Source organism: Coturnix japonica, chromosome 1 (genome assembly GCF_001577835.2).
Source record: "Coturnix japonica isolate 7356 chromosome 1, Coturnix japonica 2.1, whole genome shotgun sequence".
NCBI classification, from domain to species: Eukaryota; Metazoa; Chordata; class Aves; order Galliformes; family Phasianidae; genus Coturnix; species Coturnix japonica.
In genome coordinates this window covers 140,191,562-140,210,162 of record NC_029516.1, presented here as the reverse complement: position 1 = coordinate 140,210,162, position 18,601 = coordinate 140,191,562, and the positions used below count along the sequence as shown (strand labels likewise).

The 18,601-nt window shown below is 39.0% G+C and overlaps 1 protein-coding gene across 5 annotated transcripts; it reads left to right on the top strand.

The window, feature by feature from the left end:
• The first annotated feature begins 80 nt into the window (after window positions 1–80).
• BORA (BORA aurora kinase A activator) lies at window positions 81–16,807 on the top strand. 5 transcript variants are annotated; one of them, XM_015851651.2, is made up of 13 exons: window positions 81–164; window positions 639–810; window positions 1,508–1,614; window positions 4,621–4,666; window positions 6,157–6,238; window positions 7,822–7,884; window positions 8,633–8,689; window positions 9,828–10,045; window positions 11,126–11,279; window positions 12,279–12,844; window positions 13,067–13,198; window positions 14,632–14,809; window positions 15,410–16,807. In XM_015851651.2, the coding sequence occupies exons 2-13, from the start codon at window positions 655–657 to the stop codon at window positions 15,493–15,495; spliced, it is 1,845 nt and encodes a 614-aa protein (XP_015707137.1). In that variant the 5' UTR covers window positions 81–164; window positions 639–654; the 3' UTR covers window positions 15,496–16,807. The 5 variants fall into 5 exon arrangements, with proteins under 5 accessions (XP_015707137.1, XP_015707140.1, XP_015707138.1 ...); XM_015851654.2 differs by having other exon boundaries at window positions 12,249–12,844; XM_032442064.1 differs by lacking the exon at window positions 81–164 and adding an exon at window positions 175–196 and having other exon boundaries at window positions 12,249–12,844.
• The last annotated feature ends 1,794 nt before the right edge of the window (window positions 16,808–18,601 follow it).

The window sequence follows — 18,601 nt, the reverse complement described above, 5'->3', positions numbered from 1 at the left end:
CAGCGGCTCTGCATGCGATTGGCCCGTTCGTGAGCGGAGGGGAGCCTACGATTGGTTCGCCGGCGGCTGCGGCGCGCGTTGATTGGGCAGAATTCGGGAAGGGGCGGGAGGTGGTTAAAGAGCCGCCCGGCTCGGCGGAGGCGGGCAGTTTTAATTGGAGTCGGGTATGAGTGCGCGTCGCGGCAGCGGGGCTTCGGTAGCTGGGCCTGAGGAGTGGGGGGGTGGTGGCGTGGTGGCGGCCCTTGGTACAGCTGTCCCGTGAATACGTGGCTTTAGGCCTCTGCTGCTCGCTGTGTGCGTTCCTCGGCCTGTGAGGAGCGGGGAGCCGCCTCGCTGTGGGGCTGACAACTCCTCTGAGGCCCCGCCGTTCGGTACGGGAGCACCTGGCACGAACGCGATTGGTTTCCTCCATGCTGGTTTCCAGTACCTCGTTTCCTTTGGCTTTGCTTTCTAGGCTCCGTCTTTGTACCAGCCTCGTTTATCTGCTTCTCACTGGTCCAAGCCAAAATCTGCTTTGCCGTTATGAGTTTTCTGTCTCTTCTGAATGACCGGTCATGGGTTGAAATTCTTAGAATGACCCTAACGAGTCAGAATGGTAATTTCCTCCCCTCACATTTCCTTCTGTTTCTCTTCCCCAGGCACAGCTTCACTGCTATGGGCGATACAGAAGAAGCCCAAATGCAGATCAGCCCCGAAACTCCTGGGCGGGTCACAGTTCTGAATCCTTTCGAAAGCCCCAGCGATTATTGCACCCTTCAGGAGCAGATTGTCTCCAGTCCTTCCGTCTTCAAATCAACAAAATCTTCATCTGTAAGAGCTCATTTTCTGTTCTATGTAGTGCCGACACATAAAAACACGTAACACAGTGTATTTACTTGATTTAATGTATGCAAACCCAAAGAACTTGGGGTGTTTTGTGGTTCTTTCATTTACCTCAGTAAGCTTCTTTTAATGCTAACGCTGTAATTTGGTCTTCGCACCTTGATAATGAGATTAAAAAGACAGTGTTTTGTTAGATCGTTTTTCTAAGTGCTACTTGCTCACTATTTTGTACTGAAGTGCTACTTCAATGGATGAGACTGCTTTGTTCCCAAACTGGATCTTATGATCTATGCCTGACAGTGCCCTTTGTGGCCTGCTTCTAGACTGTCCTCTGTCTCCTTTGAAATGTAAAGTAAAAGGAAGGTTGCTGTATTATTTCGATATCCTGGCTTGGATGATTATTGAAGTGCTTTCAGGGAGCCACAGTTTTCATTGTGGCCATGGAGAAGCAACTAAACTTAATCCCATGTTTCAGATCTGTAGTAGGCCTGTTCTCAGAAATGGAGGGGGAATAACATGACACTTCAGTTATTAATTGTTTGTAGTACTCTTTTGCTTAATATTATCTCATAATTAATTTTAATTCCACCATCAAGACAAAAAAAAAAGTCTGAATTAGTTGCCTTTTTTAAAAAAACATTATCAGACCAGCAAGTATTCACGTGACTATTTCTTTTTTTTTCAGACACCAGGAAAATTTAGGTGGTCTATTGATCAGCTTGCTCTAATAAATCCTGTGGAAATTGACTCAGAAGATATCCGACGCCAAGCAATGTATTTGAGTCACGCTAGGTAACTTACCATCTGTCTTTATGCTGTTGATTTAGCTTGAATAGCAGAACACTGTTCATTTGCTTTAGTGACATTTCTTACATTGTTAAAGAACCTTCATTCAGGTTTTTCAACATACATTTTCTTATTCCTGATGTGAATATAGTATTTAGATGAAGCCACTTCTGGTTGCTGTTTTTTCATTTTAAGAACTGCAGATCTCTCTGATTGCAGTTTGGAGGGCAGCCAGACACAGCAGTCAGCAGAAGCAAGAAAAATGCCTTGCCAATAACTGTTATCTGGCTGTATCTCCTTCTTCTTGTCACAGTACTATTTATCTTCTTGGAGTGTACAGTATTGGGACTTGCGAAGCATAAGTATCTTTGGGATGCCTGCAGAAGGATAGAGCTGGCAAAGGCAGTACTATTTGAAAGGTACAGACTGGAATTAACATAAGGGAGGAAAGGCCAATAATCTTGCTCTTTTTGAGAAGACTACTAGTTACTTAGAATAATTTGAGGGTCTTTATCTTAACTTTCCTTTCTTTGAGTCTTTCTATGGGTACAGCAAATGACTGAAGTAAAACAGGCTTGGTAGTAGTCATGGATCTTATTGAGGGAGGGTATTTGACACTAATGCACCTTAGGTGACAGTTTAGCTGATGGTTAGTGCTGTGGCCAATAGACATAGAATCGTAGAATGAATCATAGAATGGTCTGGGTTGAAAAGGACCACAATGATTATTGAGTTTCTACCTCCCTGCTATGTACAAGGTTGCCAACCACCAGACCAGGCTGCCCAGAATCACATCCAGCCTGGCCTTGAATGCCTCCAGGGATGGGGCATCCATAACCTTCTTGGGCAACCTGTTCCAGTGTGTCACCACCCTCTAAGTGAAAAACCTCCTCCGAATATCTAACCTAAACCTTCTTGTCACAGTTTAAAACCATTCCCCCTTGTCCTATCACTGTCCTCCCATGTAAACAGCTGTTCCCCCTCCCCAGAGCCTTCTCTTCTCCAAGCTAAACAAACCCAGTTCCCTCAACCTTTGTGCTCGCAACATGGAGGAGCTGACAGTGGAATTGTGCAGCTCCAATGGGGCCTTCTACAAGGGATTTATCAAAGTTGTTCACAAGGATTCATGCACTGTTGTATTTGAAACATAAACATGTGTTGTCTCAGTGGGTCCTTTCAGTCTGCCCCATTACTTCATACCTGCTGTGTTCAGTCTGTCCAGATGTGCTTTGGCCATGGCTGCCTATTTCAGTGTCGTATGGACAGATGAGGTTATTTCTGAGTACGTGATTGAATGCATATAAAACTGTATGGTGACTCATTTTAAGGTACATAGCATAAGTCTGAATGTGCATCTTGTGTAGACTTAGATTTGTGCAATATAACTGTTTTTGTGAACTGGCCATCTATGCTATATGCCTACTGCATTGTTTGTAGAGAGATTGGAAGCACCTTTTTCTGTCAGAGAGAAGTAGCAGGCATATAAAAAATTGACTGATAATGAATTTGACACAGTCCTGAACAGGAACTTTCCTTTTTAAGTTCTGTCCTTAAAAGTCAAATGTTTCTAAGCTGGATGATAAGTTGTTTTAAGTATTGCTTAAAAAGGAAAAATCTCTCCTGTTTTGTGTGCTGCATATTGTGGTCTGTTTCTTGAAGCTGTGTGTGAGTCTGGCTCAGTATTACTCCTGCTGAATGCACAATGGCATTTTCATTTTATTTTTCTGCAGTTATGCACTAAAGAAAATCCATCCCATCTGCTGCATCAGCCAGCACTTGTAGAAGGAGATGTTATTCCCAGTTTCACTGTTTCTCCTTTGAAATCTGGCTTGTAGAGAGGCTTATTAATTGTGATCCACTGTGCATAAACACTGACTGTATGCATGTTCTTTTAGTATGACAGTGGAATTTGGGGCAAGTGTCTTCATTGAACTGTCATTCAATGTGTCTTGTCAATGTCATTCATAGTGTCTTCAGCATTATCCAACAGAACTGAAGATAGCATTTCAAAGTATTGCAGATCTGTTCAAAGTCTGATTCCCATCAAAGAGGGCTATGAGAAATTTTATGTACAGGTATACCTGTATGTGTTGGTTTAGCAAGTAATCTCTGTTATCTGAATGATTTCTAAAGTGATGCTCTCTGGGATACTAATTATGCATGAAAGTATCATGTGATTAATCTTCCTAAGATTATGAGTGTTCATTGTAATCTCTTTGAAGCTTATTTAAAAAAAAGCCCTGAAAGTAAGATTTCAATGTGACCATAAAGTAAGTAGAAATGTAGAGCGTGATACATCATTTGGAGATGGCTGAAGTAAATGCAAATCCTTCTGATTTTGTAAGCTTAATTTCACAGTAACTTCAGCAGTAAAAGGTTTTTATCTGAAAAATTCAACATAATTAGATGGATTATTTTGGAAAATCAATTATTATTGACTTTTTGTTCTGCTAAAAAGCTTGATAGTATAAGAAGTAAATAGGACGGTGAATCAGTACTTAGGAATTGTAAGTACTTGTGTGTTTCTAAGTTTATGGTATGAGTTCATTGCTTGTAACTAAAATATTTTAAGATGGGGTTCAATTTTGTTTATCACGTTTTTCTCAAATCACAGAATTGCTCAGATTGGAAATGATGTTAAAGATCATAAATTCCTACCACGATCTAACCATATTACTCTAACTAACAACCCTCTGCTAAATCATGTCCCTGAGCACCACATCCAAACAGATTTAAACACATCCAGGGATGGTGAATCAACCACCCCACTGGGAAACCTATTCCAGTGCTTAACAACCCTTTTTGTAAGGATGTTTTTCCTGATATCCAACCTAAACCTCCCCTGGTGCAACTTGAGGCCATTTCTCCTCCTCCTGTCACCAGTGAGAAGAGACCAATCCCCCTCTCACTGTAATCACCTTTCAGTCTACAAACATGGTTGAACTTCAGTTTTTTTCTTTTTCAAATTGTGATTTTTGGTAATTTAATTGCCTTTTTGTTGCTGTTCCTTAGAATTGATAAGGAGACCGAAGAGAGGAGGCAAAAAGCAATTGAGGAGGTAATAAAACTTTCTGTACTTAAAAAAAAATAAATGCTGGTTTATTTTAGCTGTATACCTTTAAAAAAGAAAAAAAAAATCATGTTGATTATAGAACTTCAAAGTCCAGAGGCCTACAGTCTTTTACTGAGTGGTAAGAAAGTAGTTTTTGCTTCCTAATCCCTTGCAGCAGTATTGCTGGAATGCTCTTTTGTTTTCTGTCTTCTTTTACATGCCTGTAAACATGTTGAAACAGCAGATTTTGCATCTTTTGTGTTATTTAGCTAAGGGGAATGTAGCTCTAAGGTAAACCAGAAATAATTGTAACTTGAGGTTAAAATAATGGTTGAATGGTGTGGTTGTTTTTGTGTTTTTATTTTTCCCCTCCAGGAATTGTTAATGTTGGTTAATTTATGATTTTTTCACTGCTTTAAAAAAAAAAAAAAAAAAGAAAAAAAGCATGTAGCGGATGCTTGGTAACTTTTTTTGTTTTTTTTGTGTTTTTTATGGTTGTTACGTGTTTTGCTTATTTGGCTTATGTCTCAGATTCTTAGAGTCACCAAGGTTAGAAAAGACCACCAACCATCCACCTCAGTGCAACATCTAAACGCTCCTTGAACACCTCCAGGGTTGGTGACTCCACCACCTCCCTGGGCAGCCCATTGCAGTGCCTGACCACTCTTCAGGAGAAGCAGTATTTCCTAACCTACTCTATTGCTTTAAATCTGCATTTTAAAAAGATTCATTGTAAGATACAAAAACAGCCTGCAACTCTGTCTCTAATGGGTAACATTCATACTGTGGGTAGCTAGTTGCATCTTTCAAACTGAGTTTTCTTGTTAAGTCTAACTTCTGTTGTGAGAACAGAACTTGCCATGTGTATGTAGCTGTGATAGCAGGTATGGCTTCTACTTTGACAAAAAAACAGCAAACTAAAAAAACAAACTTTAAGGGTCAGTGCTCATATATATTTCACTGTTAGCTGGTTTATCCAAGCACATTTGAAATATTGCCAAAAAGCCTTGGTCATCCACTTTTTCTGTTAATGCAGAATTCCTTCAATACTTCCTCAGAATAGTTCAGTAATTAAAGTACAACAATTTTTCAAACTGAAATTTGAGAAGACTTATGCTGAACTACTCTGCTAGTATGGTACTGTGCAAAGTACTATAGGAGTCATTTGCATTTTTGGATGAGTAATTAGTATTAAATGAAACTTCTGTACAGTTTTCATTCTGCAGGCCTGAAAGTTCTGAGGTGGTATGTGCCTTACAGAACATGAGGGTCTTTTTCAAATCGCTCTTCTTTAATGCTTATGGACTTGAAATAATGGAATTATATTAGATAGAAAACTGCCTTATGGGTTTTGGGGAAGGCAGAGTTAAAACTCATAAGTGTGGGTTTGTGAGTAGTTAAAGATATGCTTTTTTTTTTAAACTCAGAATACTGATCTAAATATAAGTTGGGAGTTCATGATTCTTAAAAACGTTAGTATGTTTTTTCTAATCTAGTTTTTCACAAAGAGCCTCATAGTTCCTTCTCCTTGGACTGAACATGAAGGCAAGCAAGTTTCTCAGTTTAATTCAGCAAAATGTAAGTAGTTTTCATCTGTCCGCTCAAAGTTATCCAGCACTGGGAAAAATTATTCAGTACTCTTATTTTATTTTTTTTTCCCAACCTCAATTTAAATTTCCAGAAGCAGTGCTAAGAGGTGGCACAACTGATGGACTTCTAGCAGTTCTCTTCAAGTGCTTTCTTAGTTTGAATATCATTTATGCATCCAGAATCTTACATGTTTTTTTCCTATGTACTTTTTTTTGATCCTGTTCTTAATTCTTTTTTTCCTGTCCTAACCTTTCTTCAGTCAGCTTCATACAGGCATAACTGCTGAGACAATATTGAGAATAGCCAGCTGTTCTGTCTCTTTTTTTTTTTTTTTTTTCCCCTTCCATGTCTGCATAGAATCATAGAATGGCCTGGACTGAAAAGGGTCACAATGATAATCTAGTTTCAACCCCTTGCTATGTGCAGGGCTGCCAATCACTAGACCAGGCTGCCCAGAGCCACATCCAGCCTGGCCTTGAATGCCTCTAAGGATGGGGCATCCACAACCTCCTTGGGCAACCTGTTCCAGTGCATCACCACCCTCTAAGTGAAAAAATTTCCTCCTAATATTTAACCTACACCTCCCCTGTCTCAGTTTTAAACCGTTCCCTGTTGTCCTATCACTCTGCATTCTCATAAACAGCCATTCCCCCTCTTAGTTATGTGCTCCCTTCAAGTACTGGAAGGCCACAATGAGGTCTCCCTGTTGCCTTCTCTTCAAGCTAGACAAGCCCAGTTCCCTCAGCCTCTCCTCACAGGAGAGATGCTCCAGCCCTCTGATCATCTTAGTGGCCCTCTGGACATGTTCCAAGAGCTCCACATTATTCCTGTACTGGGGGCCCTCTGCTTTCTCACTGTCAGTGCAAGTAGTGTTGTACATTTTACTAAACTTATTCAATATATGCTGTTACTTGGTTTTAGTATTTATGTTGTAAGGTTTTATACACAACCAACAGATTGCATAGTGAACAAATCAGAAGCTGGACAAGTGTTGGCTATGAAGTACCATTTGACAAAAAAACTATTTATTTTTTTAAATTATTTCTTGCAAGTTTTGACAAAGGATAAACCGTTAGGATATTTTGCTGATTTTGCACCTTGTGGATGGTGCATTTTTAGTTGTCAGTTTTCAAATAATCAATTACTGAGTAAAGGACATAGGGCACAAACCTAAACCTAGGGAAGTGAGTGGTGAAATAAACAATTTTGTGTTTCTTAGCTGTATACAAAGGATGGAGTGGTAGATTGTTTTTGTCTTCAAGTCCAAACTGCATGATTTTCTGCAGATGTGTTTGCGTGAAAACAGCCTATCCAAGGTAGAGGAGTGGGCAAAGTTTTGGGCAAGGTTGATGTTCCTTCATACAGCCTCCAGACAGGTGCTGGAATTCTGTTCAGCAACTACAATTCCAACTTTTTTTTTTTGTGTGTGTGTGTACCTTTCTAGTCTCTCCCAAGACTTAATATGACTACACAAACTTTGCAACTACTTCTGTATCAAGTACAGTAACTTAATGCTGCTACGTTTCAAAGCTGTATGCAATTTACGCTTAAATTTCTTACCTGTTTTACAGCTATAGATCTAAATAACATTTCTCCAATTGGAAGACAGCTAACTTTGCCTGGGAAAAGCAATGGTGAGTAAAAAGCATTGTCTGAAATTACAGGTTTTCTCTGAAGTGTAATGACCTCTTTTTATGACTATTTAATCTGAAAAGGGAATTAATTTTTTGTTGTTGTTAATATTAATGTAGAAATAACTATTCTTGAGCAGTATATTACTACTAACTTTTATCTGTTTCCTGTAGTAATTTACTTCTGTTATATTGGTGTATGTTTTTCCAGAAGTTAAAAAAAATCCTCAGTAGAACACATTTTTTTCTCAAGTCCACATATATATATACACTATATTCTGAATTAAAAATGTTGCACATAAGTTTGGAGAATTGGGGGAGATTGCAGTTTTGCAAAGGCTTTAACGTGTTTCAAGTATGAGAATCTTGGTTATTCTCTCTGCCAAATAAATAGTTGAAAACACATCTTAAGATTTCTGCTGTCTCATTTTAGATAAGCAGTTTTTTCTCCAGGGTATTTTGATCTTTCTCCCAGTTCATTTTCAATCCTCTCTTTCATCAGAGTTCTTTTTTTCAGTTAAGAATCACTCTCCAGAGGCCTCTATGCTGTAGCCCTCTATTTTATCTCTAGGCCTGAATATGCTATATAAAGCATTGCCAAATCAGAATCCTAGCCTTAATTAACAATTTTCCTTATTGCAACTGTAACTTCTAAATAGCTCAATCACAATGTAATTTAAAAGCAAATTTTTATGTCTGGTTTTACTGAAAGATCACTGTATGCCAATTTTGTTGGTTTAATTCATTGCAGCTGCTTGTCAGACAGTACTGTCTTTGCCAGTGGATTTTAATTTAGAGAAAATCCTAGGTACGTATGTGTTACAATTTCTAACTTTAATTATAGATGTCTAAATAGAGGATGTGTTTTTGTCTTGTTTTTGCTTAATGTATGAATGAGAATTTTAAGGGAATGTTAAGTGGTTTTAAAAGTAGTTATTGCATGTTGCATGGGATGCCTAAGGAAGTTCACTTGATTAGAATGCGGGCATAAAGCTGAGAGCGGAGGGATATGGAGGTCAATTGGAAATACAGTAAAAACATCAAATACAAGAAAGTTACCGAGAAGAAGGCTTTTTTCCCCTTCAATTAGGGGGTTACTTATCTTTGCAGAGCTAATTTACTCAGAGCTTGCAGTCAGTGAGGTGCCTAGCCTAGCCCAGCCTTGGGCAAATCTATGCTGTAATTCCATGCCTTTTAATAAATTGATAGCTGTGACTAGAAGTTACGTGGCAGCAAAAATGCCATGATCCCTGAGAGGGAGAGTAGTCCAGAATTAACAGTCTGATTATAACTATTATCTCAAGCAATTGCTGTTGCATTCTTAGGCAGGAAATAGGTCAGGAAAGGTCTGTGCTTATAGATTATGTATGTGAATAGGCAGTTCGGGAGTGTTTGGTTGATTGCTTCTGTCCCAGTATTGAAGTTCACTGCTCTATTTGTGCCAGTTAAATTATTTGTGAGGTTGTGTTATGAACTTATTTAACAGAACCATACAAAGTATTTTAGTATTAGATCTTAGAAAATGCTTCCATCAACGAATAGATAATGAATTCATGACAACTTCTCTTACAAGAAAAAAATCAGGATAGAGCAAGATACCTGAGTTTTTGTTGATATGATCTTCTACTGTAAACTTCAACTGCTTTAATGTCAGGTTGATTCTATGACCATCAAAGCACATGAGAGACTTGAAAAAGGGTCCTGTCTTACCTATACAGTATAACAACCTATTCTTCCAAGTTAAAACAGTAGTCAGAAACAGAACTGTGGTAGACAGTGGATTTGTTGTATAGTAACAAATGTTCATTTGGAACCAGTCCCTAGGTTTAATTTCTTGCTGTATTGATAAATTGAATTAAATGTTTTACTTTTGCAATGTGTGCCTTCACAGTGGAAGTTTTTCTTCCATTCTTACTGAAAAGAACTGCCCCCCCCTTCATTTCTAGGTGAATATTTCAGAACTGATGAAATTGCAGATCAGTCTCAGGAGAATCTGAGCTCTTCATCACTCAGAAGAAAGCTGTTTTTGGAAGAAAACGGAAACATATCTGAATGTTTGTCCCCCTCCTTGCATAATCCATGCAGCAGTCAGCCGCTTGGAGTGCTTTGCTCAATAGATATATCTCCAGTTCGGTGCAGAAGCCCCCTGGAAACATCTAGTTCTGTAAGTAGCCAGATGGGGGATGGATGGGAGGTGACTTCATTGGCACAAACTCTTTACAGCAGGCTGTACCAATTCTGCTTTCTGGCAAACTCAAGGCAATCATATTTCTGTAGTAAGCTTTATAGGAGAGTAGGTATCAGGCCAGTGTTTTTTGAATTGCACTTTCAGAACAATTTATGTAAACAATAGCTTTGAGAGAATGCAACTGATTTTTAATTATAAAAAAATACAAATGGCGTTGTGCTGCTATTCTCTGTGGAAGGGATTATGTTTTAAACTTCCTTTTGCTATGAAAATTATATAGGATTTGGTACATAAACTACTGAACTATGTTTGTTCATAAAATACGTTTAAATGGAAAAAAATACCTATTTAAATCAATGAACTCTGACTAAAATATTAGCTGATATGAACGGGGATATAATTATATCCCTTGTACCTCATAAACATTTGTGGTGGAAGAAATAAACTTGTCATATAAGTAGTTCTCTGAACACAGTGCCAGATATGCTCTTTTCCCCTATCCGTTGACCAGTGAATTCAGATAAACAGATAAATATTAGAACACAAAACGTAATGTCTGCTTCTTAAATTAAGTGAACCCTACTCTGAGTTAACAACACAGTTATGCAGTTTGGTGATTCTTTTTTGCACCACGCTTTTATGCAAGGTCTCTTTTTTTTCATTTTTATTTATTTTTTCTTCTTGAGAAAAACTTTATCTGCTTGTGCATGAAGTAATTCAAATTGACTCCATTAAATATAAATAGCGGTCAGCTTTCATCTTTCATGTTATGAGTGAGATGCAATTGACCATGCAAAGAATTAAATGCTATTTAGGCTTCTTGTTAGTAATATCCGCTGTATTTATGAACTAACTTCGTTGATGTAATGTGACAATTTATTTGGCATAAAGTGAAAAGTTGCAACTGGGATATCTAAGTTAAGCTAAGATAGAGATCGTTGTCTTCTAATCTTAGATTTCCTCAGTACAGCCATAATAAGTTTTTAAGTTAGAGGGCTTATGCATGTTAGTCTAAGTCTACATTGTAAAAAATATACTTTTTTGTTGCTATTGAAGGGTCAGTTTTCATCTAGCCCTATTCAGGGAGGACCAAGGACTTACAGTCTGGGAAGTATTACCAGTCCCTCGTTTCCAGAAGGGTCCCCTGCACGTAATGGTTCTCCTACATTTTCACCCATTGCTTTTCACATAAGACATACACCACTGTCAGGTATGGTTTTCTTCTGTATGTATTATTTTTTCTTGATTTACATAATTTGATTATTAAAGCAGCTCTGCTCTTAGTGGAATTTGTTTCTGTTCAGAGTCAGACACACAGCCTGGCACACCAAGTCACATGACAGTCAAGATTATTTAAAACTATTATTTATTTATTTTTTTAAGTGAAAAAACAACATCTGTGTTGTTGCTCTAGAGACTCATGCAATCATAGAATGATGTGGGTTGGAAGGTGGAACTCAGGGATCATTGAGTTCTGAATCCCCTGCCATAAAGCTACTCTCAAGGAGTTCTCCCAGTCTGCTCACATGAGATTACCGTGGCCCAAGCACACAACTTTCCAATTTGCTCTGTTGAACCTCACTAGGTTCACATGGGCCCACCTTTTGAATTTCTCAAGGTCTCTCTAGATGGCACTCCTTCCTTCTGCCCTATTATCTTCCCCACTCATCTTTCATCCATTGCTTGGAAAGACTTAAGCCATGTTTATGCATGATTTTGCCTTGAGCCTTGTATTATTTCAGTACAGTTTGTTATATATAGGGATTGCATTGGTATTTTCCCATTTGTTTGATTATTTTTTTTTTTGACAATTTTATTGCTACTCAAAGTTATTTTTCGTGCCTATAGATGGTGTTCCTTTACATTCATTAATTCTGAAAAAGCCACAGAAACAACCTGCACACACAGTACCGTCAACTGAATAGAGCATCACTGTTTGAAAATGCAAGGCATCAGCTGATGGCATAGCTTGCAAAATACGTAATAAGGAAAAAAAACGTGATAAAATTTGGATTTAAAAAGTTCCCATTACCATGATCATTGTTTTTGAGGGCCTTGGAGCAAGGAGGCTGCACTCTGTGAAATACTGTGTAGCTGGCTATAATTATTGTAAGGACTATGACTTATAAATCCATCTAATGGAATAATGTTTGGTTGGTTGTTTTTTTACTATTGACAGACCAAAGAAAACTTGCATTTTGTTCTCCAGATATCCCTTCTGTTGCAAATAGAATGACACCTGCAAGTACAAGAAGTCCGTATATAGATGGTTGTTCTCCAATTAAAAACTGTTCTCCTATGAGGCTTGGAGGATGTAGAGGAACTGCCCAGTATCAAACTTCGGTCATTAGAATACCATTTGCTGTTGAAAATCACGATGAGGATGAAGACAAGGAAAATGCTTCTCTGGCAGAAGCACAGTTCCCAGAAATCGATAATGGAATAGACTTCTGTCAGCAAGATGGCGATACCTTTGTACCTGGTACACATCTCGTCGTAGCAAGAGTGTCTATTACACCAGATCATTCGGAAGCTTGTCATCAAAGGCTGTCATCCTATCAGGATATAGAAGGCTTGAAGGAAAACAATACTGTAGATATGGCTGATGTAGCTGAAGTATCAGAGAACACTTGGATAAAAGAAACAGTTGGCAGTAGCAATGCACCAATGACCAGCTTTATGACAGGGATTACTTTCAGTATTGAAAACTCACGCATGTGCATGTCACCTCTTGCAGAAAGTAGTGCAATTCCATGCGACAACAGTAGTATTCAGGTAAAAAAAAAAGTTTGCTTCTCTGTAAAACTGAGCTCAGTGTAATGTTTAGAACATCTTCCATTCACTTGCATATTTTTTTCCACACCAAATGAACACAGCATATATTAAGTTGTGTTAATTAGATGCAAATTACATCCATTTTAAAATCTGAGGGGTTTTAAGTAAAGTAAAGCACAAGTAAATTGTGCTTGGTTTTAAAATTTAGCTTCTTGATTTCAGGTGGACAGCGGCTACAATACCCAGATGTGTGGAAGTAGCATCATGGATGCTGCGGGGGCTGAAAATAGTTGCAGAGAGAATGATGTGAACACTAACGCACTTCAGACTAAATCTCAACTTCCCAAAACAAAGGTAGGAGTTGACTTATCATGCAGAAGTGATTTCCTTCTCATGTAATGCGTACATTCCTTACTTTGTTGTTTCAAGGAGCCTGAGAGAAAAGAGTCTCAGGGAATTAAGTGGGGAAAAAAAAAAACCAAAAAAAAAAAAAAACCAACAAACAAAAGCACCCAAATAAAAGCAAAAGCCCCAGCATGGTAATACTACATCATCTTGAGAACTATGTTGAAAACAAGTAGGACAAATAATGTAACAAAATACAAGGCAATAAAATTAGAGTATTATATGACAAAGTCAAAAGAAGCTTCAGAGGAAACTGAGGTATGTGCACAACTGTAGGCTGTGAGGCTGCTCATGGCTTGTAATGCATTGTGCATTGAAGTCGCCTTTACTCTTGTTTCTGTTCTTGCTGCATTTTTTTCTTCCATTGCAACGTTTTTAAAACTCGTATTTAAATGTGTACCTTACAAGCCAAGTAATGGCTCACCTTTCTAACTACAAAGAAAAAGAAATAAACAAAACAAAAAGCCTAGCAATGCTCCAAGGCTCTTAATCTTGTGATCAATTGGAAGTTCTTCCAGAGACTGGGAAGCAAGGCTGGTTTCTTTGCAGGAAAAAGCAAAGGTCATCTCCTCATAACTGTGGTCTTATAAATTTAGTTTATGGTCAACTGCTCAGCATGATTTATGGTCTTTGATGGAAGGGGAGACGGGAGTGACCAGTCATAAAAATACTTAGGCCTATCAAGCCTGTATCTGATATGGTAACAGCTGATGCTTTGCAATGGTAGAGAGTAGACTGATGGAGTTTCATAGATGAATTACGCCAAATTTTAGACTCTGGTCAGTTAAGATTTGGATAACTGTGCCCATACAGGAAGAACAGATGGATATTTTTTAATCCAACTTCTAAGAATAGCTGCTAACTCTGAGGTCTTATCCTAATCATCCCATTGGGTATAAATTGTGTGTGAATATATCCTTCAATATCAACTGTCTTCTGTCAAACCTATTGTACAGAGTCACTGGTGCCATGCAACTAACTGGCTTCTCCCATGGCTAAACTTTCCATTTCTTGATCCTGATTAAGCCCAAATTTTCACTCTGATTAGAATTTAAGTGTGATGGCATTAAGTGCTTGATTCAAATCTCACAGCAGAGAACCCACAGAGAATGGAAGAACAAAGCATATAGCAACCACTGGCTGAAATAATTCAGTCTGGCTCATTCACAGCATGTGGTCTAAAGAGGTTTTTGCTGACATTATATCTCAAAGATTTGTCCAGAGTGAAAAATCTTTGTTTCTCCTTCTCAGAAGGGGAAAGTAGGAGGCAAAGGTACTAATTATAACTTGACATTTTCACATAGTAAGTTTGGATCTTGATTTTTGGGTGTCTTTTTTTGTGAAAATGGTTTTAAAATCAACTTTTTCCTTATAAACCTTAGGAGTGTTCTGTTTTAAACCACAAAGACAATCAGTTGCTGGGAGCAAAATCTCCAGAGAAGCAGTCCTGTTTCCATAAAGTGAAAACGCATCATACAGTATTTTGTCAAAATGCAAGTTGCAACATTTCTACCTGGAAACATAAAAATGAAAATCAAATTCAGGGATTTCACACAAGTGGTATGTAGTTCTGATGGAGAACTTGAATTGTGTTATCCAATAAATACTTATATGTGTATATATATATATACACGTATATATGATCTCATTTGCCTGGATTGTACAAACTGTTTTGTTTTTCCTGATGGAAACATAATAAATTGGTTAATACTTGGGGAATTTTTAACAAATGTGATTTTTTTTTAGGACTTGTTAACAAAACTTATTGGTATTATTAAGCGATCCTTTTGAAAATTAAGGAAGCTGAACTCTGTACAGAGAAATCATTGAGGTTTTTTCCTACCCGTTACCTTTCTGCGGAGGCTTTTTTTTGTAAAGTCTGGGTGTAACTTCAGCTTGAAGAGGGAGCTGTAAAATGTGCAAGGGAGATTAGTTAAATTGGATTGTATTTGTTTAAAAGGTTATTTTCAAATTAATTTCTTCTTATAAGTATGGTGTTCTTCCAGCCCTGCTGACTAAAAAGGAGAATGAAAGAGAAATACTGTAATGGAAATACTGAAATTTCTGCATTTGTAGAGCTCTGAAGTAAACCTTTGTGGATTATTCAGAATCTGTTCCAGTGGTTGCTCCAGCTGAAGTAGTGTGTGTTTCTTCTTGTAGCGAGGATAACCAATCCCAGGATGCTGGATGGAAATACTGCTTCCAGTTCTGAGCAGCAGCCCATGGAAAGGCCTGTCTCAAACTGACAAATGCATGGCTATTGACGCACTAAGCCTGAAATAGTTGGTCACGTCTAAGTGTTAAGGGGACTGAAAACATTTTTAAAAATTAAATGTGAATATGAATAGAATTGCATAGCATTACAAAGCAGTGTATTAGAACTGGGACTTCTGTGCAGCCATTGTTTGAACTGAACAATTCCTGAAAAACTTTCATCAATTAAACAGTATTTGGTTTTAGTTCTTACATTTCAAAATCAATACATCCAATTAAAAAATAATAATAATTAAAAAAAACCTTCAGGTTTCTAAACTGAACACAACACGCAATAACAATAACTTGTTCTTGAAGTAAAAAAAAAACAAAAAAAAACCAACAAAACAGTTCTGTACTGTGTACCTATCACTAACTGAACCTGATGTCCTGAGTGAGCTGCTTGATAAACTTGAAGCAGTGCCCTGATAAAAGGTGAACTGCACTGAATCGATAACTTCTACAGGATTTTATTTTTAATAAAGAATGAAGTTGGACATGTGGGAAATTAGTATATTTAATAGGGCATTCAAAATGAGCTTCCGATGATGACGTTTGAAGCTCAAAGGCGAGACAACTTACAGTCAATTTAAAATATATTTATTATTTTATGTCTTTTCTATTTCTAATGATGATTTTTAAGAATAATGAGTTGAAGTGGTGAATTGTAGATTTCTGGAATGTGCAAAAGATTTATTTTTCTAAGTCTGATCAATAAAAATAATAGTATGCATCAATATAGGTAAGAAGCAGGGCTGTCCATATCATAATCCGTTTATGAACTGTACAGTAGGTATGATTAAGACTTGTTTTCTTTTAATTAAAACTTGTGATTCTTTGTAGTGCTGTGTTCTGTGACCAGAGCTTTTTAAAGTAACTACAGATTAAAACAAACACAAAAATAAGTGTCATCACTAAGTTGCCTGATTGCACCATGTATGAGTATTTCCTTAAATGCAAGGGGAAGATAACACCAGAAATGGTTGTATGTATGAAAATAATTACAGACATTCCTTTGCCCCAGTAAAATGTTATATTCTGTCCTGTTTTAGACTTCAGTTAGATCAAAATTATTTTATGAAAACTTGCATATATAATTGTTTTGTAGAAGAAACCTACTGTACAAATTATCATGGAAATCATTTGACCATTCTCCTTCTGTAGTTGTACTTCATGCATAGGTTGGCACATGTTGCACAAAACAGTCCTTGTTTACATTAAATATTTTTTTAACAAGAGTCTTTTAACATGAGTAGTTGTAAATTGAGTAGTAAAACAGAATAAAGACTTGCCTTCAATACCTCACTTGTTTAGTGCTTTGGTACAGCTTGCAGCATTGTTTGGGGAGGGGGCTCTGGGGAATAGTGAAAAGTGGTCAGGCAAGGAGGCTGGTAATCTGCTCTAAATGTATACATATCAAAACTAATTTGAGTTACCTTAATATTGGCTCTACAACCAAAGTGCAGAATCAGTTAGAGAGAACCCTCCCTGCTTGCCCTCCTTGACCCACATTAACTGTCCACACTAATGCCGAATATGCCCTTCTAATGAGCACCCCGTGTTTACACACCCTGTTTGTGGCATTCCTTCAGGGCTGCTTTTATACAGGCAGGAGGTTGGCTGCCATCACTCGTCATCAATAAAGATACTGAAGAGGACAGGTCCCAGCACTGACACCTGGGGAACACCACTTGTGACCAGTCGCCAGCTGGATTTAATTCCATTCACCACCACTCTCTAGGCCCAGTCCTCCAGCCAGCACCTTATGCAGCCAAGAGCATACTTGCAGCATCTGAGGGACAGACTCAGCTGCAAATGACCCAAATGATTTATTACAGGTTTGCACATCCCTTACATACTTTCACAAGTTATTGGGGTTATTGTGACGAAGAAGCAGGACCTGACACTTGGCCCTACTGAAACTCATACTGTTCACCTTGGCCCATTGATCCTGTCTATGCAGATCCCTCTGTAGTGCCTTCCTCCCCTCAGGCAGTTCAACACTCTCTCCCAGCTTGGTGTCATCTGCAAACTTACAAGATCATCAAGATTGTTAATAGAGATGTTAAGTAGAAGAGACCCCAGTACTGAGCCCCAGGGGACACCACTCCTGACAGGCCACCAACTGGATTTAACTCCAATGACCACTGTAAAAAGTGATCGCCTGAGCGTCCTCTCTTCGCCGCTCCTGTATTCGCCGCTTCGCTCCCCCGCTCCAGATTGGGCGGGTTCGGGGTGGGGACCCGTCTCGTGAAGCGATGGCACCCAGCAATAGAGAGCGGTGGCGCCTGGCAACAGGGGAGCGCAGTGGCAGAGCTCTGACACGGCAGCCAATCAGAGGGACCAAGAGACTATAAAAGCAGGGAGCCAGCAGGTGGAGGGTGCGCGCCGCTTACGGAGCTGTGACTCTGCTGGTCGACGAGCGCTGATTTTTGGAAGCGGATTTGGTCTAATTCATGACAATTTGGTGCCGTGACTCGGATGAAGGTGATTCGATCAGGAGTCTCTCTGGGGAGGCGCCCCGCTGATTTCAGCGGCCCCAGGAGTGGAAACTGCTCCTCAAACCCTTCACCGACGAACCTAAAATAAGGGCACAAGCAAACCGGTTAACCCCTAGTAATCTTTGTGCACGAAGGCCGAACGAAGACCCACGGGGTGGGTAAGTATAGGCCGGTGAAGCCGTTCGGTTGGGTTGGGTTCCCCGGGGCACAACGACTGAGACGTCCAATTGCGGGCGAAGCGAGTGCGGACCCGTCGGTAGTGCGGTTCCCACATCCCGCGATTATTGTGTAGAAGTATGGGGCAATAAGGCCATAAAAGGGGAGAGTGTATGTTGGCCCCTTTTTGGCTCCTCTAAGGACTGGGTATGTCAGGCCCTTATCCTCTGTGTAAATGCTAAGGAGTCTTTTAGTTCAGAGGAAAGTGAGTATCATCATCATCATAGTATCATAGTCTCGTGCGGGTTGGAAGGGACCTTAGAGATCATCGAGTCCAGCCCCCGGGATTGGAGCCTCCGTGTAGCAGAGCAGCACTTCTACCACTTGCGCCACAGGGGGGATTGGAACTCCGGGCCCCAGTGTTGCAAGGCGGTGTCCTTAA